The sequence below is a fragment of the Apium graveolens genome, chromosome 9 (genome assembly GCF_009905375.1).
Source record: "Apium graveolens cultivar Ventura chromosome 9, ASM990537v1, whole genome shotgun sequence".
In the NCBI taxonomy this organism is placed as follows: domain Eukaryota; kingdom Viridiplantae; phylum Streptophyta; class Magnoliopsida; order Apiales; family Apiaceae; genus Apium; species Apium graveolens.
In genome coordinates, this window is record NC_133655.1 from 107,193,523 (window position 1) to 107,217,942 (window position 24,420).

The window sequence follows — 24,420 nt, forward strand, 5'->3', positions numbered from 1 at the left end:
AACAAGTCTGGAAACTGGTACCTAGGCCTGTACACAAGAAAGCTGTTGGTACAAGGTGGGTATTCAGGAATAAACTAGATGAAGATGGTGTGGTTACAAGAAACAAAGCAAGACTGGTAGCTAAAGGGTATTCTCAAGCTGAAGGTATTGATTATGATGAAACCTATGCTCCAGTGGCTCGACTTGAGGCCATCAGGATATTTCTGGCATTCGCAGCATTTTCAAACTTTAAAGTTTATCAAATGGATGTCAAGAGCGCCTTTCTGAATGGAAAGCTGGATGAAGAGGTATATGTAGAGCAACCTCCTGGTTTTGAAGATCCAGATCATATGGATTTTGTCTTCTTTCTTTTCAAGGCTATCTATGGGCTAAAACAGTCACCAAGAAAATGTAAATCAAAGGTTAGATGGAACATTTATTTGTCAATCCAAGTATCTCAAGGAACTCCTCAAAAAATACAATCTAGAGGATTCTGCATCAGCAAGGACTCCATCAACTACAGCTGTCAAGCTTGGACCATGTGAAAACTCCATTAAGGTAGATGTCACAAGCTACAGAGGTATGATTGGCTCGTTACTCTATCTTACTGCGAGTAGACCAGATATTATGTATGCTACATGCCTATGTGCAAGGTTCCAAGCGGATCCTAGAGATATTCATCTCGTTGCTGTTAAACGAATCTTAAGATATCTTAAGGGAACACCAAATCTAGGTATTTGGTACCCTAAAGAATCTGATTTTAACCTTGTCGGATATACAGATTCAGATTATGCAGGAAGTGTTGTTGATAGGAAAAGCACCTCAGGAAATTGTCAATTCTTAGAAAGCAGGCTAGTCTCATGGTACAGCAAGAAACAGCAAACAGTTTCCAACTCAACGGCCGAGGCTGAATATATTGCTGCTGGAATCTGCTGTGCTCAGATCTTGTGGATTAGGAACCAACTACGAGACTATGGCTCTGTATTGAACAAGATTCCTATTTTATGTGACAACACAAGTGCAATAGCCATCACCAACAACCCTGTGCAGCACTCGAGGACAAAGCACATTGACATCAGGTATCATTTTATTAGAGAGCACGTCATGAATGGTACTGTTGAACTATTTTTTGTTCCAACAGAAGAACAAATAGCAGATATTTTCACTAAACCACTTGACGAATCCACATTTACCAGATTAGTTGGTAAATTGGGCATGTTAAATAGTTTTTGTGATTAATTTAATTAATATCTGGAATCTGTTCTTGAATGAATTTACAAATGAATTTTTCATAAATGAAAAATTCATTTGCAAATTTATTTTATCATTTTATCATATTTCTTGCTTATTTCTATGTAATATATATTATCTTATCTATTTTTATTTATTTTTATTTATTTTTTCCCTATTTGTTAATTTAAAAAATCTCAGAATATTTTATTTCCTCTAAAAATATTCTTCTATGAATTTTATTTGCTAAAATTCAATAGAAATCTATTTTTGGAATAAAAATAATAAATTCTGATATATTATCTTTGTTTCTGTAAAAATTTTAAGTGTTTATTTCAGTTTTACTATTTTGAAATATAGTTTCAGTACATAAATAGAAGTCTGTACATATTTGAATGTTTTTCTACTACAATGACAATCGGCAAGACAATTGAATTGTCTTGCTGAAAATCATTTCAGTACTTATATATATATATACTTATTTTCATAATTAATTCTGTGTGAAAACCTTTTATTTCCAGAATGACAATCGGCAAGACAATTGAAATTGTCTTGCTGAAAGTCATTTGCGAATATAATTGTTATTTCAGTTTAGTTTTATACTGGCAAGACAATCGGTATGACTATTGATTGTCTTACCAGTTATAAACATTATATATATATATCTATTTTATTTTATTTTGCCTGGTATGACAATCGGTATGACTATCAGATTGTCATACCAGTTATAATTTTATTTTATTTTGCCTGGTATGACAATCGGTATGACTATCAGATTGTCATACCAGTTATAATTTTAATACTTATTCGTGTATTTCATTTCCTTCTTTTTGCCTGGTATGACAATCGGTATGACAATCCCGGATTGTCATACCAGCTGTTATATAAAGGCGTTTGGTGTATTGTTTTTAAACCATTTCATCAGTTCACTTCATTTCAAAAAATTGAACAGTTTCTCTCTTCAATTTTCTCTCTTCTCTCTCTTCGAACCAAACAATCAATCTGGTTATTTCCTTGCTCGAGTTTTTACTCAGCAAACTTAATCATCACTTTAGTGATATATACATATAAGTATATACATAAATAAGTGCTGTTGAATTTTCTGTAAATTCAGTTTGCCCCTTCAATTCCTTTTTAATTTTAATTTCTTATTTGTGTCTTTTGGTGTGTCAAAACTGTGTTAGTGATTTAAGAATTTTAACGAGATACATTTCTGTCTAAATTTTTTGATTATAATTAATTTAATTCGAATTATTAAATTAATTTAATTAATTCGAATTTTCTTAATATTATTCTTAAAATTCTGAAAAGCTTGTGTCTTATTATTATTTTAAAATGGCTCTCAATTTCCAAATTGTCGCGCATAATCTAGTTGGTTATTTCAATCCGGAAAAATGTGATGTTGAAAAATTTAAGCCTTGGATTAGATTTTTAAATGACCATTCGATTGTTAGCTCTGCTATTAAATCAAATGTGATTTTAAATATCGATCTTCTTAGACTGATTTGCACAACCTCTACTGTGGCCGATGATTCAAAATCTTTTTCATTCACCGTGGCAAACACACAGTATGTAGTTGATGAAACAGTCGTCAATCGTGCGCTAAATTTTCCACTTGACAATTTCTGTAATTTACCCTCTGAAAATGATATCACAATTTTTTTCAATGCTATTCACTATCAGGGGGTGATCAATTTAACCAAACTTTCTAAATCAAATTTAGTGTCTGAATGGGATATTTTCTTCGATACACTTTCCAAAGTGTTTGCCAACTGCACAAAATCCAATTTTCATAACATCACTTCCACCCTGCAGTATATTGGTCTTGCGGTTGTTTTCAATCAAAGGATCAATTTTGGCAAACTACTTTTTCCCATTCTCTTGAGACGTCTAACTTCTGCTTTACGTGATCATTCTACAAATCGTAGGGTATCATGTTACTATGCTCGTTTTCTTATGCTCATAGCAGATCATCTACTCACCCCTGAACACAAAGCACTTTTTGCTAACTCTGCTGTAACCGAACCCCCACCAGTTAGCAAAAAGATTTACACTCGCCAAGACACAACCTTCAAATTTATGCAAGTACCAGTACTTGTATCTGCTTTCATGACCAATTATATTCCCTTGCCTATTTTTAATCTTCCCGGCCATGAACAGCAACCTCAACCTCCAGTGGTTCAAGCCACCCAGGCTCTTCCATTACAGGTAGTAACTCCTCACACTCTCTCTCACTCTCTTCCTACTTCTGTTAACAGACCCTCAGTGGTTGATAGGGCTGACCATGAAGTTGTAGAACCACAGCTTCAATCACAGGTCATAGAGCCAAACACAGAGTCTCATTCTATCTCACCCTCTCCCCCACTGTCTAAAATGTTACCCAGAAGATTATTAGGAAGTAGTACAATGTCAAATATGAGTGAACCCTCAGCTCTGCCTCCTCCTAAGAAAAGAAAAACCTATTCTGAGGCATCTGATAGCTTATCCTTGTCCTCCCAACAGGACATGGACTTTGAAATGGCCAATGAACAGTTACTAGAGGCATTCTCTCAACAGGATGCATCTATTGAAATTCGCCATCGGGCCATGGCATCTTGTACTGAGTCAAGCACAATTCCATTACTCACAATGGAACCATACACTTCCCCAGATAATACTCAGGACACCCAGCGAGGAGTGCACGTAGAATCGGTTACAGTGCCTGCCATAGTTACGGCAGAAGAGCAGTCACATGCTTCAGAGGGAAAATCTGACTCTCCGCCATCTTTAATAGAGTCATTTTCTCCCCTCCCAGATCCAACAACTCTGGCTCCCTTATGGGATTCTCCACTCGCAGATTTATCTGGAGAAAGTGGAGGGCAACTCGGTCAATCTATCCCTGAAGCAATTCAGACATCTATTCCAAAAGATTTGATAGCATTGACTGAGGATCGGGACTCGCGAATTCCCATTGCACCACCACTGACCTCTCTTGAAGAGGCTAGGGTGATTTTTAATGCAGGTACACAAGAACAGCATTTGGAAGACTCTTCACGAACAATCATATTGAGAGAAACACATGCACGTGAGATGAGTGAACCAAATACGAGTGAACTTCAGGTGAGAGCACACACAGACACTGATACTATCAACCTGTTAGCTCAGATTGCTGCCCTGAAAGAAGAACTTGCTAAAAGTCAAGCTGAAGCTCAAGCATTCAAAGCACAGGTGGTTGAACGGTCTTCTTCTTCCACCTCTGTCGACAATCAGCTTGCAATCATAAGGAATGACATCTCAGATTTAAAGACTACTGTAATACCAAAGCTCAATTCTATTCAGGACACTCCAAATTTATCAGCTGATGACATATCCAACTTCTGCTCCCTACATACAAGAATGACTTCTCTTGAAGACCTCGTTGAGATGAATCATTCACTGGACAACTCAAGATTTCTAAAGATAGAGACGGGCATGGAACATCTAAATGAAGGCATGAAGCACTTATATTACATGATCAAGAATTCTCATTGCCCTAATGAAGAACAAAGAGCTTATTTTGAAGGACCGTCTGGTGGAGGATCAGGCTCTGGAAGTGGTGGAGGTTTCAAAGGAAAGTCAGTAGAGGATCCCTCAACTAAGGGGGAGAAGAAAGGGAGTAGTTCCAAAGGGAAAGAAAAAGATACTTCTGCTGGAGATAAAGGAAAGGCTGATGATGCCTACTACAGTGGAGAACAGGATGACTTCGATATTTTTGACATTCCCACTGAACCAGTTCAGGAAGATAAAGATGGGTTATTTGAAGCTGAAGAAGAAAGTGATTTTGAAGATTGGGAAGAAGAAGATTCAGTGGATCCTAGGTTTGAGAAAGAATTTCAGAAAGAGCAGTCAGAGATGCAAAGAAAAGAAGCTGAACTCAAGAAGGTCTCACAGATCATTGATAGGAGAAAAGACATACAAAGAACAGAAACTCTTCAAAAGCAACATCTTCATGACATTAAAGCTCAAGAAAGGAGAAGAGATGTCAGACTGAAGATTGGTGGAAAGTGGGATGAAGCTAGGAGAGTACTCGATATGCCTCAGCTATGCACTAACAATGATAGGCAGTTCTTACATCTTCTTGACAAGCTGGAAATCTCAAATCCTAACAATGACATGTACATGAATGCTATCAAGACTGAAGTCTCAAGGATCACAGCTGCTTTTGATAGATCCCTAAATGAGATGAGCATTTTTGTATATTGTCAGAGTGAAGGATCATTCAAAGTGTCACTTCATCTATTTGAGAATCGTTCGTTGTCAGAGATTTGGGTTCTTTTAAACAAAGTGAAAAGAAGCTCAGAGTTGAATGAAGTTCTTCGGGAAAGGCTTAAAGAGTTTGCCAGCAGGGCTAGTCCTCAAGTGGTCAACAATCCTCATCAAGTGAGATTCTTTAAGTCTGATTGTCTTCAAATCTGTCAGCTAGATGTACAATCTCTTAAAGACTACTCAGCTAAGCATCTGGTCTGGATGGAACATCATTTGAGAACTGCTGGATATTCATCCATGTTGAAGACTCAAGCTGCTGACTTGATTCAAGCTTATTGTGAGAAGAATGTTAAAAGGTACAATCAACTCAAGAATAAGTTGAAGACAGTTGGAGTTCAACCAGTCAGACCTGCAAGCTTCACTTCAGAAAAGGATCGTGTTTTTGACAAGGAATTGCTTCAAGATTTAGAAGAAGGTGAAGTCAGAAGAGAAGACAACTAAAGTCAATTAGCTCAAAACTCAATGTAATATGATTAGAGCGTTATGAATCAAGATAGACTAATGTAGTTATATGTTCAGGCTAGAGGAACATCTATCTTGTATTCACTTGTAAATTTCATTTGGAATCTGGAAAATGTTAAATATAATCCAGAACTTTTCTGCTATTTACTTTACATTACTGTTTATATCTTTTTCTTATTTGTTAGTTGAGTTATCCTCTATGTATTTGTTGTTATTGTCTAACAAGCAAATAGGGGGAGATTGAAAGGCATATGTCATAGCCTACTCGTTTATTCGAGTATTTAACTCAACTCAAATAAGAATGTAATAAGTAAATAGTGGATCAAGCATCAGAGAGATCTCACAAAGTAACATCTGTCAAAGAATAAAGAAACATTGTTCATCTGCAGACTTGAAGATTCACTGGAAGAAGTTCAAGAATTTGATCATGCCTCAGTGATATAAATCAAGATCGTGGATTTAATCAAGTGACAGAGATCTCGTCAAGGTATCATTTATTACAAGGATTCAATGAGAACAACAAAGTCAAGACATGAAGAAACGTCACGAAAGTTAGTCACTCATGAACCAGACAGTACATCGAGTGTCAGCATTGAAGTGGCGGAATTGATTCATAAGTCTCAGTGACTTTCAGAAGATTGTCAGAAGAATGGATGCTGTTCAGGGTTAGTATTAATTCTCTATTAATTAATTAAGTCATATAATTTTAATTAAGAAAATAAATTATATCTGCAAAGATTAATTTATTGATTAATTGAATTAAATTGATTAATTAATTTAGAATTAATATTAAGGATTTACAGAATTTTAATTGGTTAAAATCTGTTTTAATTCTAAAAAGACAAGTAATTGTACTAGTATGACAATCGGTATGACAATTGATAGTCATACCGAATGTCATGCTAATTCAGTTGATTGTCTTGATAGAATTATTATTTAGATTAAAATCACTTATTAATTCAGTAGAACAATTTAGTTTGAACTAATATGATAATCGGTATGACAATCAATAGTCATACCGAAAGTCTTGCTAGTTCATTTTAATTGTCTTCCTAGCTCTAATAGATTGTCTCACCGAAAGTCCTTCTAGCTCAAATAGATTGTCACACCAGTTCAATAACTTCGGCTGTGATTGTTTAAAAGAAAGCAGAAGACAATATCATCCAATAATAATTTATTCAGCAATCAAGAGAGCAACCAATACAGAACAAGAGAAAAACACAGCAGAAGACAAAAGAAAATATTTCATCATTCATCTGCTTATTCAAGATCAAATATTCTAGTTTGTTAATGTTAAATCCAAACCACTAGAATTACTTATCTTGTTCTTGTATATCAATCTAGCGGATTAAAATCCCTAGAACTTAATCTCAAATCGCTTTTAGCATTTGATCTTTTAATTACAAAAATAGAAAAAGTTCATGTCGAATTTATTCTAAATTTGTAATAATTGATTTGAGATTAATCCCTTGTAATCGATACCGTAGTTGTAACACCTTTCAAGTTTAATAAAAGTTTTATTTAACTTGAATTTTGTTTCACAATTTTATTCCGCATTTTATTTGATGAAACGGTATTGTTTGCATTCAACCCCCCCTTCTACAAACAAATTGGGACCTAACATTAAGGATGTCCTTTGATTCGGCTCCTTTGATCAAAATGTTTTATGGATTGGAAGAATGCGTAAGTGACCGGGACGGACGGTCCAGCGGAGGGCTATTTCTATGTGTTGTATGAAATATTATGACACCATTTTTGCCACAGGCAGGTATATTGCCTTTTTAATTGAGTACTCGTATTGTGGTGACATGTTTCTATGAATCATGACCTTGTGCTATCACACGGGCTGATCAGCATGTGATAGTACGTCCGTCGGAGTTAGATTCCAATCTAAAAATTATCATTTATTGTTGATAAGCTTGTAAAGCTTTATTGTTGATCAAATATTACTGCTTTCATCCTTTTGTTCAGTTATTCTCAGAATGTGGTTTATCATTTCAAGTACAGTTTATATTGCTTGCTGAGCATTTCTTTCACTCATACTTGTTTATCAATCTAATCTTTCAGCTAAGCCAGAGCAGGCTTGAGATCCAGGTTTGGTCAGAAGTCGAGTGCATGTAAATAGTGGTGTGTATTCCAGGTAGACTGTTTTGGGACGCTTGTATAGTCTAGAGGTTTGTAATAAAATTTGAATAATTTGTAAAAAAAATAATTAGACTTATGGTCTGTAATAACAGTTGGTTTTATTAGTCCCTGTTCAATACTATAACCTGTGATCGATCCAGGTTAGGTAAAGGGGTCGTATTTATTATATTATTCCGCTGTGATTATTTTAGTTTGTTTTATTGGTGAGTGACCCCCAAATCTATACCCCGGGAGCGGAGGGCGTCACATCTAAAACTAAAGAGTTAGACTACTCGAATAACATACTCGAATATGTATAAGACACACAATAGTAAAAAAAAAGAAAGTAAAGTTGTAAAACTAAAGAGTAGTACCTCAGACTGAACAATAGGGGGCGGATAGGGGGATCGACTGTGAAGCAGGGGGAGCAGTAGCAGCAACCTACAAATGCATTGAGTATCAAACATTATATACATCTTAAAACTAAAGAGTTAGACTACACGAATAACATGCTCGAATATGAATAAGTACCTCAATCTGAACAGGACGAGAGACATGTACAGGGATAGCCGCAGCGTTAGGGACTACAGTCTCATCCTACATTAGATGTCAATAACTCGATCAAACTACATATAATTCGGTGTAGTAGACAACTCAAATAACTTACTCGAGTAAGTACCTGACGAGGACGTTTACTGACTGCCTGTGTAGGTGAATCATGAGAATCAGAAGCAAACTCCTGCAATAACACGATAAGATAATGATCATACACACATTCACATTCAATATAGTAGACTGGATTTTGGAATGACATAAATGAAACGCACCTCATGTGTACGTTTCTCAGGTGAAGGAGGAGCACTTAGATCAATATGCATATCCTGTGCACGTGAGGGTCTATTAAAACTGGGTCTACTGAATGCAGGACCCCTCCACTCAGTGTTGACTCGATCATAACGAATTAGAAACTCAGGAATGCACTCATAGAACCAGTCTGGGGGATCATGGCTGTGAATAGCATGCAATGTCCTCATCCCACATTCAAGCTACACAAATCATTAACTATTAATCATCTACCTAAACACCCTATAAAAATGCAACAATGAAATAAATGAATACATGATTCAAATATTAAACTAAACTCTAAAACATACCGCATCAACCATGTCCTGCTGAGAGTACCAGTCACGCGACACTATCTTGCGTGGATCAACACCCACAAAATGAGCAATCCTCAGCTTACTATGGGTCATATACCAGTACATATATTGGTCAATATTCACGTACTGCCCCTCTCCAACGGGCTCTATATGGCTATCAAGATAAGCATACCACTCATCCCGATACTGTCTCAGAGTAGTCATATGTTGGTCCATATACCAACGAGATAACTTGTCCCTCCGTAGAGCAGACATATCAATAGCATCATTGGGAATATGCTGTAGCATACCAAACTGTCTCAAGACTCTGTCCGACATGACATACTCGACAATCTCGAAGCAAATAAGTGGAATACGGTCGGGACTCATATACGAAGCATCCATCAGATCGACATCATACTGCTCCTCAGAATAGTCCACCGCATCAAAGAATAACCGATAAGGCTCCCATGTCAGCAAACTCATCTCAAATCGGTCAAAATCCCCTCGGTACTGACCTATAAGCAAAACAATAAGGGAACATATGAAACTGGATAGTTCAAAAGCATGCAAATGTTTGGTTGAAGGAGAGTTCAAATAGTAAATATGCAAAAAAGAACAGTACATGTATGGTGGTGAGGGTTCTGCCTCCGATCAGGGTTCGGCTCAGCCCATGCCAAAGCCATCGGCCAAACAAGCTCCACCCCGGGTGCAATCTTAGGAGCACCAGGTAACAACCTCTCGTGTGCCCACAACATCAGTAGCATCGTGCATCCATTAAGTGCTATTGCACTCTTATGAGCAGCCTTGGTTAAACCTCTAAACAAATAGCTCAATACAGCAGCTCCCCATACATACGATTTAATACGAGGTGAATCTTGGATGAGCTGTAAGTACCTGCGACAAAGGAAATATAGAGTAAGTAAGAAAACAGGGCAAAATATGGGCATGATATGCAAAAATAATGCGACATTAATGTCAAATTAGAACTAAGATGCTATAAACTACAATTTAAGAACTAAAATGCACCAATTACAAGAATTATAGTGTCAAATTGAAAATAAATGAGAATACAGGGCTTTATATGCAAAATCAAGAAAAAAGGACAAGTGAAGGACTAAGATGCTATAAACTACAATTTAAAAACTGAAATGCAACAAATACAAGTACATACCTCGGATGCACGGTATATCGACTCGATGAAGGAAACAATATGCCCCCAATGATGTATAAAATATAAGCTCGTGTGTAAACCACAAGATCCTGTTCTAGCCCCCCCTCTGGTAGCTCCGCATATCGTTCCCTTAATTTGTAAAGCTTGACCCCGTCCCTATACATATCTTTACGTCCCACCTCATCCAATCTTGCATCCTGCCATTCCCTCATCCAATACGCCTTCGGAGCGTCAAGCTCCCTATGAGTAACTGGACGACCCTTAACAGGGAGGCCCATAATCATGTATACATCCTCGAGGGTATGGTCAACTCACCAAATGGAAAGTGAAAGGTGTTAGTCTCTGGCCTCCACCTGCAATTGCATTCATACACAAACATCACAAACATTGCCAATGACGATTCAAATAAATGAGAAAATTGATTACAAATTAGTACATTTCCACTAAGGCCGTTATCAAACGAATATCGTTCTGAGAAACGGAACGATTGTTCGTGAAAGCCGATAAACCTCATTGGCTCAGCAACTCACACTGGGGATCCGAAAGTATCCACTGCTGATGATTAGATGTGTATTGTTGTACATCCAGCTTATCCCGCACACATCTCGCCCATATGGCAGTACTAATATGATCATCCTGCATCGTCAGGAGTGATCTAACAATAGGTCCGCACGCATTCTCCATAGTAACTGCAAAGTGCACAATAAAAAATACTATATAATCGGGAAGTTACTTATACCCAACTTAAACACGAAACATTTATAGAACCGTTATTTTCTATTTTAAGTCCTATCAAAAATTCGGCATGACTCATTCGTTTATAAGCTAGCCACAACCAATCAATCAATATAGCACAAATGATAGCACAAATGATCCTTATAAACCACAAAAAACATCTAATCAAGAACAAATGATCAAAGTCAACAAAAGTCAACACTTACAATCACAAAAACTTAGAAATAATAAATCACCATTCTTGATTCTTGAACAAAATAACTGATCCTTAAAATAGATACACAATCAAGAACACAATCTCTGAAATAGATACACAAAATCAGAACATATCAAACTCCACTACAACGACTACGATCAATATTGCTACACACATACACAACTACACAAAGTGACCAGTAACTTCCATTTTGCATCTCAATACATAAATCAGTTTTAATCATTATAACTCAGTTGCTTTGTGCAAATCAATAGCGGGGCAGAAATCATAAGCATATAAAGCAGAAAATTAAAAGCAACTAGGTAATAGAAACATAGAGAATAGTTTATCAAACTGGTATCTAGACTTCAAAGTTAACATAATCAAGGCAGCAAGCCTAATTATCAAAAAAAAAACAGCAAGCCCCAAAAGGGAACACCTTAGAAAATCAGAAAACGGCTTATGAACAAGCAAGACCACAAAATCACGCAACACTATAAACAATATCGATACAAGGGCTGTGTTTGTAATTGCGGAAGCAGCAATGACCCATTGCGGTAGTTTATGTGACTGTGTGTGTGTGTATATGTGTGTGTATAAACGTGTATCATACCTGAGTAGCTGAATCGCCTGAGAAATACTTTGAAATCGCCTGAAATCGCCTAGAGTGGGAGAATTAGGTTTTTAATATTATGAAATTAGGGATTTCAGGAAGAAACGGGTTAAACCCGGGTCTCGTCTGCCGCAATGGCTCATTGCGGCAGCGGGGGCTGTTCTGTAATTTCGCGAATTTTAAGTAATAGTTTGTTAAAATAAAGAATTTATTAATAGAAATATATAAATACAAAATAAAAATATAACAACCAAATAATAAATATATTAGGAATTTATAGATTAATTAAAAATTTTTATATCTTTATTATCAATTATTTTACAATTATTTAGAAATAAAACTAAAATATTTGCAGCAATGAAGTATTGCTTAAGGCGCATTGAGTCAAAGCGGTAGTACTCCCGCAATGTAACATTGCGATGCCCGCATTAAAGCAAAGCTGTAATACTCCTGCAATATAACAATGCGAGAACCACCTGTGGGGGTGGAAGGGCTATATATTCTCAAAGATGAAGTACACCTCTACGTGATTTATATTTTAAATTCATTTAATGATTTCTTCAATTTTTACGGTCATAAATATATCTTTTCAATATGAGTGATTAAAAGATTATTCAATCACTTATCTCGTATTTGAGAAATGAGCTGGGCTGGGCAGATTGACTGAGAGAAGAGAGAAGAGAGAAGAGATACACTAAAGTTAGAGGGAAGATAGAAAGAAGAGCAGTGTTATTGGGGCCTATTGGTGTTAGCGTTAAATGAAATCATTATTTGAATAATTTGAAAAGAGGTTAATATTTATTGAAATAAAAAAATTACAAAAAATTTCAAGCCAGCGAGTACCCTCGGCATCATTTGGATATGCCAATAACATATCTCTAGGTTTGTTTAGCGATTTTTATAATATTGGTTAAATATTTTTTTAATGATATAATTTTTTATTTTATTCAATTATAAAATGTTAATAAGTTTTTATTTTGACAATTTTTAAAGCACAAAAATCAGATATGATATGAACTAAAAAAAGAACGGAAGAATAAACTTTACTTTTGTAAATGAAAGTTTGATTAATGATTAAACCGGAAACAATAAGTCAAAGAAACCCATTTTTTTAAAAAAAGAATTCAATAAATAACTCCGATGGCGATGAAGTGGATGGATCATGATAGAACGTGCGCGTAGTGTATAGGAGTAATAAAAATACACTTATAAACGCGCATACAAAACATATATCTGCACCCATTTCTATAACTACAACGCGTTATTTTCGAGCTTTACAGGTGCAACTCGCAATTTAATTTAACTCCCTCCTCTCCGGCTGTTATGTATGCTTAGATAGATATACAATATAGGAGTACTATATATCTACTACACACACAAACATACACTCTTCTTGAAGTTTTCAGCATTTATTTTAACTCCACATTTCAGCTGACCAAGTTGTTCTCCAGCTGCCGGCTTTTCTTTTTACCTTTTCATCTATAAATTTGATACCTTTTTTATATTACAAGTCTTGTTTTATTCCAAGTCTTGCAAAGTCTCTTTCTTTTTTCAATTTTATTCATACAAATCTGATCTTTAGCTGAAATCTCGTCTGGGTATTTTAAGAAGTTGTATTTATAATCTTGTATGATCAAATCTTGGTGATTTTGAGGTTTACGTGATATGGGTGTGTGTGTAAGTAAAGGTAAGATTGTAGAGGGCAGATCAAATGGGAATAGATCAGGTGATGGAAGGCATTCTCAAGGATCAGAGATTATATATACAAAGTCTCCTGGACCAGGTTCTCAGCTTCCTTTTAAGCCTCCTATGAGTCCAAGAAGAGTTAGATCAGATACAATTCTTGGTAAGCCTTATGAAGATGTTAAAGCTTATTATACACTTGGTAGAGAATTGGGTAGGGGTCAATTTGGCGTTACTTATCTTTGTACTGATAATAAGACTAGGTTGCAGTATGCTTGTAAATCAATATCGAAAAGGAAGCTTGTTAGTAAAAGTGACAAGGAAGATATGAGAAGAGAGATTCAGATTATGCAGCATTTGAGTGGGCAAGCTAATATTGTTGAATTTAAGGGTGCGTATGAGGATAAGCAATCTGTGCATCTTGTGATGGAGTTGTGTGCTGGAGGAGAGCTTTTCGATCGGATTATTACAAAGGGGCATTATAGTGAAAGAGCTGCAGCTTCGGTCTGTAGGTCTATTGTTAATGTTGTGCATATTTGTCATTTTATGGGTGTGATGCACAGGGACCTTAAACCGGAGAATTTCTTGTTATCTGACAAGAGTGAGAAGGCTCTTTTGAAGGCAACAGATTTTGGATTGTCCGTATTTATTGACGAAGGTGAATCTCTCATTGTTACATTTCTTTTTGACAGGCTCATTGGTACTTGCATATATACCTAAATGTATTAACTATAGACCTGCAGGTGTAGGATGTTTGGATTTTACTCGCCTTGAACTAGAATGTAGGTGGTTGTTTTTAGTGTAATTAATAGACAGTTTTGATCTTAGTTATAAAGATCCAGGCATTATGTTTAGATTACTAAAAATTTTATTAACGTGCCTGAACCTGAAAAGTCCTATCTTAACCTGTTTATACCCAAATTTGTTTGTACTAATTCATTTTCCGCACTTCTTGGTCTCATCCTGTTGCAATAGAATCTTTAAAAGGAGTTTGACGGGGTTTCCTTTTTTTAAAAAAAATGAACGTGATTAAGAGGTTCTGTAGGGTGAGCTTCGGCACACAAATTATAAATTCTTTAGTTGTGTCTTAATCTAATCTGTCCTTATGAGAGGTTAAATTCATCCTCCATAGCGAAAGTTGACATGCTTGGCAAACCTTGTGAAGCCCATGACTCTTAAATAGACGGGCGTTTCTACTATGCATCAGTACACCACTGGCACCGGACATGTTAGCTAATATATCTCTCTTAACCAAATATAGTCCCTATTACATTAGACTCTGAAGTTTTCCAAATTTTTTGTGAAATCACTTTTATGTATCCTTAAAAGCACAATAAAGCATAGCACTCTGTGCAATAAAACCGGAAAAATGGATACAGGTGGACTATTACGTAGTAACTTCTGACGTGCCAATGTTAATATATTTTTCAGGAAAGGTGTACCGTGATATTGTAGGAAGTGCTTACTACGTAGCTCCAGAAGTGTTAAGGCGTAAATATGGGAAGGAGATAGATATATGGAGTGCAGGTGTCATATTGTATATCCTTCTCAGTGGTGTACCTCCATTCTGGGCTGGTAAAAATTCGACAGTATACATTCTTTGCATAAGTGCATTATTATTTAGATAACCATAAGATATTTATATAAAGTTAACAAGGATAATTACAGAGACCGAGAAGGGAATATTTGATGCTGTATTGAAAGGAGACATCGACTTTGAGAGTGAACCTTGGCCAAAGATATCAAATAGTGCCAAGGACCTAGTTCGGAAGATGTTGACACAAGACCCAAAGAAACGGATCACATCTGCTCAAGTTCTTGGTAAGCATGTGCCATATGTATCAGAAATTTATTTTATATCCATTATTAAAGCAAAGTTAAATTCCATACAAGTAACGACATGTGCATTGAACATTTCGTATCTGAGCAAAGGTTTTCTTATTTTTCCGGAAAGCTCTCGTGGAATATTTGATTTTTTCCTCTCATGGATTTATGTTCCTCCACAAGAACACGTCCTAAAATAAATTTTCTCGTTGCAGTCATGGCCTTATACTTCTGTATTTTGATCAATTAGATCTCCAACATGTAAATAGTAACATAATTCATCATAAAATATTGTCTACTTTGCTTAATGTAGAAAATAGGGGTTTCTCTTGCATTAGAATGCATATTTTCTTAGTTTTTTAATTTTTCCTCGTATCATTTTAACAAAAGAACTATGATCTCTATGCACTAGATCACCCATGGCTTCGAGAGGGTGGTGACGCATCAGACAAGCCTATAGACAGTGCAGTTCTTTCTAGGATGAAGCAGTTTAGAGCTATGAACAAGCTCAAGAAGCTTGCACTCAAGGTACTAATTCGCATTAATTCCCAAAACATGATTGTCATATATTTTCTATTGAAACGTTTAAAGGAATAACTTACTCAATTTTTTCCTTTCAACTGTAGGTCATTGCAGAAAATCTGTCTGCAGAGGAAATTCAAGGACTAAAGTCTATGTTTACTAACATGGACACAGACAATAGTGGTACAATTACTTATGAAGAATTGAAAACTGGGTTAGCTCGTCTAGGATCAAAGCTCACGGAGGCAGAAGTGAAGCAACTCATGGAAGCTGTAAGATATAGAATATCTTATGAAACTGTCAATATGTTGCACAAATTTTTTCTTCCATTATGCCTCTTCTCTATAATTTCTCATTCTAATATCAGGCGGATGTGGATGGTAACGGGACAATCGATTATATTGAATTTATAACTGCTACGATGCATAGATATAAACTGGACCGCGATGAACATCTTTACAAGGCTTTCCAGCACTTTGACACAGATAATAGTGGGTAAGTATTGCATGGAAGTTTCCATTTACTTTTCCATTATCTTTTATCATTATCCCCAGGTCCATATCTGGTTTCTCCTAATCCGTATCTGTAAGGAATCAGCTCAATTTTTGTCAAAATATAATCGCAGTTACATAACAAGAGACGAACTAGAAGCAGCAATGCAAAAATATGGAATGGGTGATGCAGCTACCATTAAAGAAATAATATCCGAAGTTGACTCCGATAATGTAGGTTCTTCTTTACCATAGCTTTTGGATCAATTTATTCAAAGTTGATCTCCATCTCAATCTCGATTAAACAATCATGCTTGCTGTCCTCAGGATGGAAAGATTAACTACGATGAGTTTTGTGCAATGATGAGGAGTGGGACTACCCAACAACAGGGGAAACTGTTCTAGATCCGTGTAAAGAGGATCTATATTCCCAGCCTATAGTCATCTAGCACCTCAAGAGTGGTCGGGAACCCTTAAAGCTTAAAGCGACCGACATCTGGGACTGCTAGCTGCTTCAACTTGAGGAGTTTATAAATAAATTTCATGTAAAATTGAAAACTATATGAACGATTCTGCTATTGCTTTGTGTACAGTGTTTGGGAAGAGTAACCTCCGTGACGCATAAGATCGTCCTTTTTATTTTGAGGAGCATTTCATTCAAATTTTGGAGTATGATTAGGAAACATTGTGATCAAGGACCTCTTATGTCAATTATGTTATATACTTCTGATATAAGACTTGTTTAGATCATTATGTATCTGAGAAGTTTGGATTTCTGAAAACTGAGGTTGAAGATTAGCATTAACAAGAACCTCTCTGTGCCTCCTGCTTACAAGAACTTGAAGGTACGTCTCCTCGACAGTAACAATTAACAAAAGGGTAATTAAAATTTCCAACATAGGAGATTTGAAATTGACATCTTGAAATGTATGCACTTGAAGCCTTGAGCCCTGAGGGCCTAAAAGCATGTACAGAATATTTTATGAAGTCATTTTGACAACAAAGCAACTTTTGAAACAGACAAGAAATCCTTAATTTGTAGCCTGGAGGATTCAAAATTTAGCTAGGACAAATTCCTTGACCTTAAAACAACAGAATTCATATCTACTTTGTTTGTTGATCTTAAAACAAATACAATTAATTTCTTGAGATCAAGAAGGTTGGAAACAATAACAATCATCAGCATTTTAACAAACATTGTAAACTAACATGGAAGAGATGTAACACAGAACCACAAACTTGATTTTTAATAATAAAACCCGACATCAAGTGCTCACAACCAACCGAAATTTGCAAATGTCATAGGTGAATCATACACAAAATAAAGAAGTTCAAACTCTATCATAAACAGTACTTAAAATAGCAATAGTAATAGCAGAATTATATGTCTACAAGTCCAGAACAGCTCTTAGAAACCATGAACTTTGATCTGATCCTTCTTGACAATCCCAGCCTGGACAATAAAAGTGGAGACGTTCTTGCGCTGATCGCCTTGAAGTTGAATGACCTTACCAAGCTCCTTATCATTCACAACAGTTCCGTTACAACAAAAAGCCTTCTTAAGGTCCTTAAGAATCTTGTCGTAACTAAGTTCTTTCTGCAGGCCTTGCACGGTTGTCAAGCTTTTCCTTCCATTCCTTTGCTGAACACGGATATGCACATACTCTTTAGTGGATCCAGCAGTGGCGTCTGTTAACTCAGCCTCAGAGAATGGATCGAAAGCAGTCGGGATCTGAACTTCGAAATCAACCATGTACCTTGTTTGTGTAGAGAAGAACCAAACAGATATTCGCAAACGTAAACCTAATCAATCAAAGAAACAACACATAAATTCAAATTGCCCGATCATTATAATTCAAATATAATTAAGCTGAATCTTATGAGTTATTGATGAATCAACAGCGTAAGAACAATCCAAATACACGATTGAAAACACAATTTCAAAGCTAAAAACTATTTCAATTGTAAAGAACAAATTTTTAGCCTAGAAAACTATGCAAATAAATCAAGATTTTATTAAGGGGTATGAACAAACAGAAGCAACAATAAATTGGGATATCAACTATATAAAGAACCAAACAGATATTCGCAAACGTAAACCTAATCAAACAAAGAAACAACCATAAATTCAAATTGCTCAATAATTATAATTCAAATAAAATCAAGCTGAATCTTATGAGTTATCGATGAATCGACGGCATAAGAACCCTAAGAACAATCCCAAAACACGATTGAAAACACAATTTGAAACCCTAGAAACTTGTTGGTGGTAAAGATTGAATATTTATCCAAGAAAACTATGCAAACAAATCAAGAATTAATCAAGGGGTATGAACAAACAGAAGCAACAATAACTAAAGATTTTAACTATATATACACACACACGCGATTCTAGTAGGAATATGAAGCAGGGAAGAATCGAAACATAAATAGAATTAAAAAGATTTATGTAAAAAATTACATAAAAACAAGAAGTATAAACAATTGATGAAACATATACGGAAATATACAAACATAGGAAACATGAAGAAGAAGAAGAAGAAGAAAATTACCTGAAGAGATGAGGAGCTTTCGATTAAAAAAGCAAGCGAGAGAAGGGAAGTGTATGAATTATAAGTTGGGGGGATGGGGGTTTATTTATATAGGCACTGAACCAAAGAGAGGCGGTGGTAAAGGTAGGGTCCGTCCAATGATTATATTCATTTACAGATATATATTTTATATTATTATTCTTGATTTATATTATTATTTTGATTCAAATTCTATAATTATTTTATCTTAAATATATTGTTGATGGAGCTCCAATTTTCAATTTTTGAACATTAATTTAACTATTGAAGTTTAAATATTTTATAAATTACAATCGGTTTTTTTTATATACAATTTTATTTTTATAATAATTATATTTATATGAAACTGGAGACAACTTCTAATTTTAAATACTTCATGGAAAAAAATATAATTAATCAAAGTTAACTATTTTTCGGGTTTTATACTATATTTTTTCTGCTTTATTTTAAATTTTACAAATCAGTTTCATGATCTTATAATTACGAAGAATCTGAAAACTATCCGAGAACCGAAAGGAGTTAAGGATTTTAATACCGAGAATTATATTTAATTAAAACATATATTTATATTTGGTTTAATTAATTAACACACACTTTTTATTATCAGATTAAAATTATGGTAAAAATTCAAATAATTATATTTTTTAATATTATATATAACTTATTCAGTTTGAAATCTAACCGTCCTTAAAATATTTTCGCGCTTATTATATATAAATAATCTAATTTAAAATATTAACTGACATGTTATTCAGATTTTTTTATTGAAAAATTTGAATTTTTAAATTTAAAGTATAATAGTTATTCATTTTTCTTTTCAGCAAACCACGTTATTCTTTTTTTTTTTAACTAATCTAACGCGTAACTGGGACGCACTATCCTCCTTATAATGCTCTAGCATTTTGTGTATGGCCCAAGTTGGGTATATCCGGTGCCGAAAGCCGAGTTTCAAATTTGGTATAATTCGAGCGGAGATCAATGGAGGTGAGTCGAGACGGTCTGTTTATCTAATCGAGTCTATATTTTTATCCGAACTCGATTCGTTTAATTACACGAGTCGAGTCGACTCGTTTAGCTAAACAAGTCGATTTTATCGAGCCTAAATTTACCCGAAATCGGCTCGTTTAATTTCACGAATCGTGTCAAACCGGCTCGTTTTTGAACCTCGACCCGAACTCCCTCATTTTAACTCGGCTCGTTTAATTGAACCTCGACCCGAACTCCCTCGTTTTAACTCGACTCGTTTAACTAAACGAGCCGAGTCGAACTCGTTTAAACGAGTTTGAGCCGCCCGATACCACATTAGCTGAACTGAAGGAGAGCATATCTTCTTTTTATTTTCTTTTCCTAAATAAAGTAGAGTCTTGGATAGCACCTTATTTTGATGTACGCACTTCTTAAAATATGGTTGTAAATGAACCGAGCTGTTTGTTAAGCTCGTTCGAGTTCCCTCAAGTTCGAGCTCGATAAGCTTGATTCGACGGTGTACAGAACTCGAGTTCGTATCGATTTTTTTATCCATTAAGCTTAATACATGAACCGCTATTCGACTCGTATTCGCCTGGAGTTCGTACGAGTTTGACGAGAAGTGTTATATTTCAAACATGTTGAAGAATTATATAAGATCGTTTCCCACTTTCCATTTCTGATACTTGTTAACTTTATCTTCAACTTTTGCAAATTCTTTTGAGGAAAATCCCACTTGCCAGATCATGTCTTTATCTTTATGGGAATAAATAGGTAACTTTAAATCCACAATAATATTATAGAAAAAAAAAACTATGGCACCAAACTTAAACTATGGCAGAAGTATGAGTTCATGAAGTCAATCTGAACTTGCAATTGAAAGATGGTTACACTTGAGTCTCATAACTTTCCAACTACCTGACATAGCAACAACGACAAATTATAATGAACAAGAAAACTGAAGTGGTGAAATATCATATGTTGTGTTGCTCCTCCAATCACGGACAAACAAAACGTTTATTCTATTATTCAAAGATTTAAGGCAAATCGATGTTTCATATTGAACTGTACTCTCTAGATCCCCACTATTATTAGACCAATGATTTGACACAATAAAATGAACACTGTAAATTTACTGTTCCAGAATGCCGCCATGATCAAAATATGCCAACTCAACCTGAAGAAGCAGCCAAATGAAATTAGAATTTTAAGGACAAAAATTACGAGTTGTATTATGATTTATAATTGAATTAATAGAAGACACAAAAACCAAACCATACAATTCCTACAATTTTCAACTCCACCTCCACTGGATTTTTTTTTACTATTAAAAAAGCCTTTAAAAGGGATTAAGCAACGAAGGAGGGGACAACTACGTCTATTCATAAGAAATGAAAAAAAAAAGGTGCAGACTAGAAAAAGTAAAAACATAAGTATCATATACCTAAATGTCAAACCGTGCTGTACATATAAAAGATTTGTCAGTGTCAGTTGTAACAGTATCATCCTGGCCAGGCTTCATCTCGCTGACTTTACTTGGAAGGTCTGTAGTGAAACGCTCATTTCTAGTCAAGCCAAGTGTGACTCCATCCTGCACAGTCTTGAAGCAAAGAGGAATGATGCCCATACCAACCAGATTAATGCGATGAATTCTCTCATAGCTTTTGGCTATCACTGCTTTTACACCCTGAATTCAAGCAGCCCAATCTCAGGAGCTGCCACTTCCATATTCAGCCGGCAGCCAGAACTACTATAGGACTTTACTGTTGCAATGTCGAAAACATAAAGTTTATCGACTGTTGGTATGTGAATTGTTTTTGGTCCAACTTCTCCATTTAAAAGCTTGTTAACAATTCTAATATTGGCAAAGGTACCCCTGCCCATCCCTTCATTTCTGCCACGCCTGCTACCATATATAAGAATTGAAGATATTGGTTTGAATTAATATCTTCTGACTTCTAGTGTTCAGATATATCCGGAGCAAGAGGCAATCAATCACCCATTAAGCACGGCCCAATTCGTGCTACAAGAAGCGTGCATTTCGATATTGAAGTGAAATGTATGAGAAATTTATAAGGCATACAAGTGAAGGTTTAAATTTTATTAATCTGAGACACGACTGTGTACCAGGTAAGCCCTTGAAAAAAACTTGCCTCCAGACCAATCTATTCCAGTCATATTGAAAAACTTGCCTCCGGACTGCACAACTAGAACAAAAGCACTAAGGTTCCTTGTTCCATAGATTGCCATATCATCTTATAATGTTAGTACTCAAGTTTAGATGATATCATACAGTCTAACTGTCAATCTCAAGGAATTTAGCTATGACAGATATGCATAATAAAAAGATGAGTAAATTGCATATTGCATTCCTTTGATTTGGATAATTGGCATTTCGGTACCACTTGTGTGAACAATTGCACTTTGCACCCCATACTACTTTAGGCGCTGCACTTTGCAACCCTTCCGTTAGTTTTTGCCGTTACCGTTAAATGTGTCAGGGTTAAAGAAGTAATTTGACATGGTCTAATTGCACTTTAATCATTAAAATTCAACAGATTTTTCATTTATATCCCTGGATAAATTTTTTTTACAATTCTGATCTTCAGCTATAAAAATTGAATATTTTAATCAATTTATTAAAAATTTTAGTATTCAGATTTTATAATTTTCTAAAAGTTATTTTCAAATTTTTATAATATTCGAATTTAAAAATATATTCGAATTTTAAAAAAAATTATATTTGATTTTTTTAAAAAAAATAATATTAGAATTTTTATAATATTCAAATTTTAAAAATAATTCGAGTTTTTTTTTATTTATGATACGAATATAATTTTTTAAAAATTTCGAATATTATAAAAATTTGAATAATTTTTAAAAAAAATCGAATACATTTTTTTTAAAATTCAATTATATAGGGAATATTAAAAAAATGAATATAATTTTTTTAAAATTATAAAACTTCGAAAATTAAAAAAAAATTATTAAATGGATTAAAATGTTCAAATTTTTATAATATTCGAATCTTTTTTTAAAAAAAATTATAAAATTTTGAATATTAAAAAATTTAATAAATTGATTAAAATGTTCATTTTTTATAATTGAAGGTCAGAATTATAAAAAAAATTGTTCAGGGGTATAAATGAAAAATCTGTTAAACTTCAATGATCAAAGTGCAATTAGACATAGTCAAATTACTTCTTTATCCCTAACACATTTGACGGTAACGGCAAAAACTAACGGAAGGGATGCAAAGTGCAGCGCCTAAAATAATATAGGGTGCAAAATGCAATTGTTTAAACAAGTGGTACCAAAATACCATTTGTCCAAACCAAAGGAATGCAATACATTCAGAAAATATGCATAATAGAATTGAATCGATAAATTTTGTTAAAGAATCACCAGGTAGTGAGCAGAGTGAAAACAATGCAAGTCCAATACAGAATGACAATATACACTCCATCAGTATACAAATATATCGTGTTCGTTTGGAAAATCTTAAAATAAGTAACATATGACTTAAATTGAATTGGAAAATATTAAAATAAGTAACATATGACTTAAATCGAATAAGTGACTGATAAGTGATAAATTGATAAATGCTTATCAGTTATACAAGTGTTTGGATAATTTAACTTATAAGTCAGAATTTTTTTATTTAAATAAACTAAAATAAATAATTTTTAAATATAATTATCTTAGTTCTTATATTTTAAGTTAGATTAACATTTAGAAAAATATATTTTAAAAATAAAATTGATTAAAAATGAAATATAAAAAATAAGTTGAGAAAAAGTACATCGTTACTAACATTCAACTTATCAGCTTATACGTTGTAAATTCAACTTATAAATTGAGTCGACAAACACTCGTCAATAAGCTGTGCGGGCTTATAAGCCTATAAGCTGACTTAAACGATTTTCCAAACATGCCCTCTTCTCATTGAAGAATTTTAACCAACATAATTGACTGAATTAAATACAGTACGAGAGCTAAAATATTGACAATAACAAGGATAATAAGCATTGTATCCATCCATCAAACATGATACATGTAGCCATCTATTAAAAGCTAATAATTATAGACTTGTAGTCATCTATCAAAAGTGACTACAAGAACATACACAGTATTATCATTAGCCAGCACAAAAATACCAGAATCAGTGGTGTATCATAATTAACATATGTGCCAGCATTCCAGTTGACTTGCTTGAATTCTGGTACAGTAACTAGGCTCTCCTTATACTTGTAAATACGACGGGTGATAAATTATCCATTCATATCAAATGAAAGTGGGACAATCTTAGCATCTATTTTATCAACATTAGACGAACGACAACGGCCATCAAATATCATAAGTTAGATATCCCCGTTACTTAAGAAGTCATAATCAATCCCTTTCACCCTACCTATACTAGTAACAAAA

At 34.6% G+C, this 24,420-nt stretch overlaps 2 protein-coding genes across 2 annotated transcripts; one reads left to right on the forward strand and one right to left on the reverse strand.

Annotated features, from left to right (window-relative positions):
- Window positions 1–13,146: 13,146 nt before the first annotated feature.
- On the forward strand, window positions 13,147–17,101 carry LOC141684577 (calcium-dependent protein kinase 2). Its single transcript, XM_074489617.1, has 8 exons — window positions 13,147–14,277; window positions 15,051–15,194; window positions 15,288–15,440; window positions 15,856–15,971; window positions 16,070–16,237; window positions 16,333–16,460; window positions 16,591–16,690; window positions 16,784–17,101. Exons 1-8 carry the CDS (start codon window positions 13,602–13,604, stop codon window positions 16,859–16,861), a joined length of 1,563 nt encoding a protein of 520 aa, XP_074345718.1. The 5' UTR covers window positions 13,147–13,601; the 3' UTR covers window positions 16,862–17,101.
- A 576-nt stretch (window positions 17,102–17,677) lies between these two features.
- LOC141684578 (protein translation factor SUI1 homolog) lies at window positions 17,678–19,134 on the reverse strand. The gene is made up of 2 exons (XM_074489618.1): window positions 19,009–19,134; window positions 17,678–18,259 (listed from the first exon to the last, which is right to left on the reverse strand). The coding sequence occupies exon 2, from the start codon at window positions 18,207–18,209 to the stop codon at window positions 17,865–17,867; it is 345 nt and encodes a 114-aa protein (XP_074345719.1). The 5' UTR covers window positions 18,210–18,259; window positions 19,009–19,134; the 3' UTR covers window positions 17,678–17,864.
- Window positions 19,135–24,420: the final 5,286 nt, after the last annotated feature.

What these genes read in the sequence shown, in the direction of transcription:
- LOC141684577 (XM_074489617.1), top strand. Translation starts at nt 13,602, where the DNA reads ATGGGTGTGTGTGTAAGTAAAGGTAAGATTGTAGAGGGCAGATCAAAT. An exon ending in CACATCTGCTCAAGTTCTTG is followed by an intron (nt 15,441 to 15,855) that starts GTAAGCATGTGC and finishes TCTATGCACTAG; the next exon opens with ATCACCCATGGCTTCGAGAG. An exon ending in TTTGACACAGATAATAGTGG is followed by an intron (nt 16,461 to 16,590) that starts GTAAGTATTGCA and finishes ATATAATCGCAG; the next exon opens with TTACATAACAAGAGACGAAC.
- LOC141684578 (XM_074489618.1), bottom strand. Translation starts at nt 18,209, where the DNA reads ATGGTTGATTTCGAAGTTCAGATCCCGACTGCTTTCGATCCATTCTCT.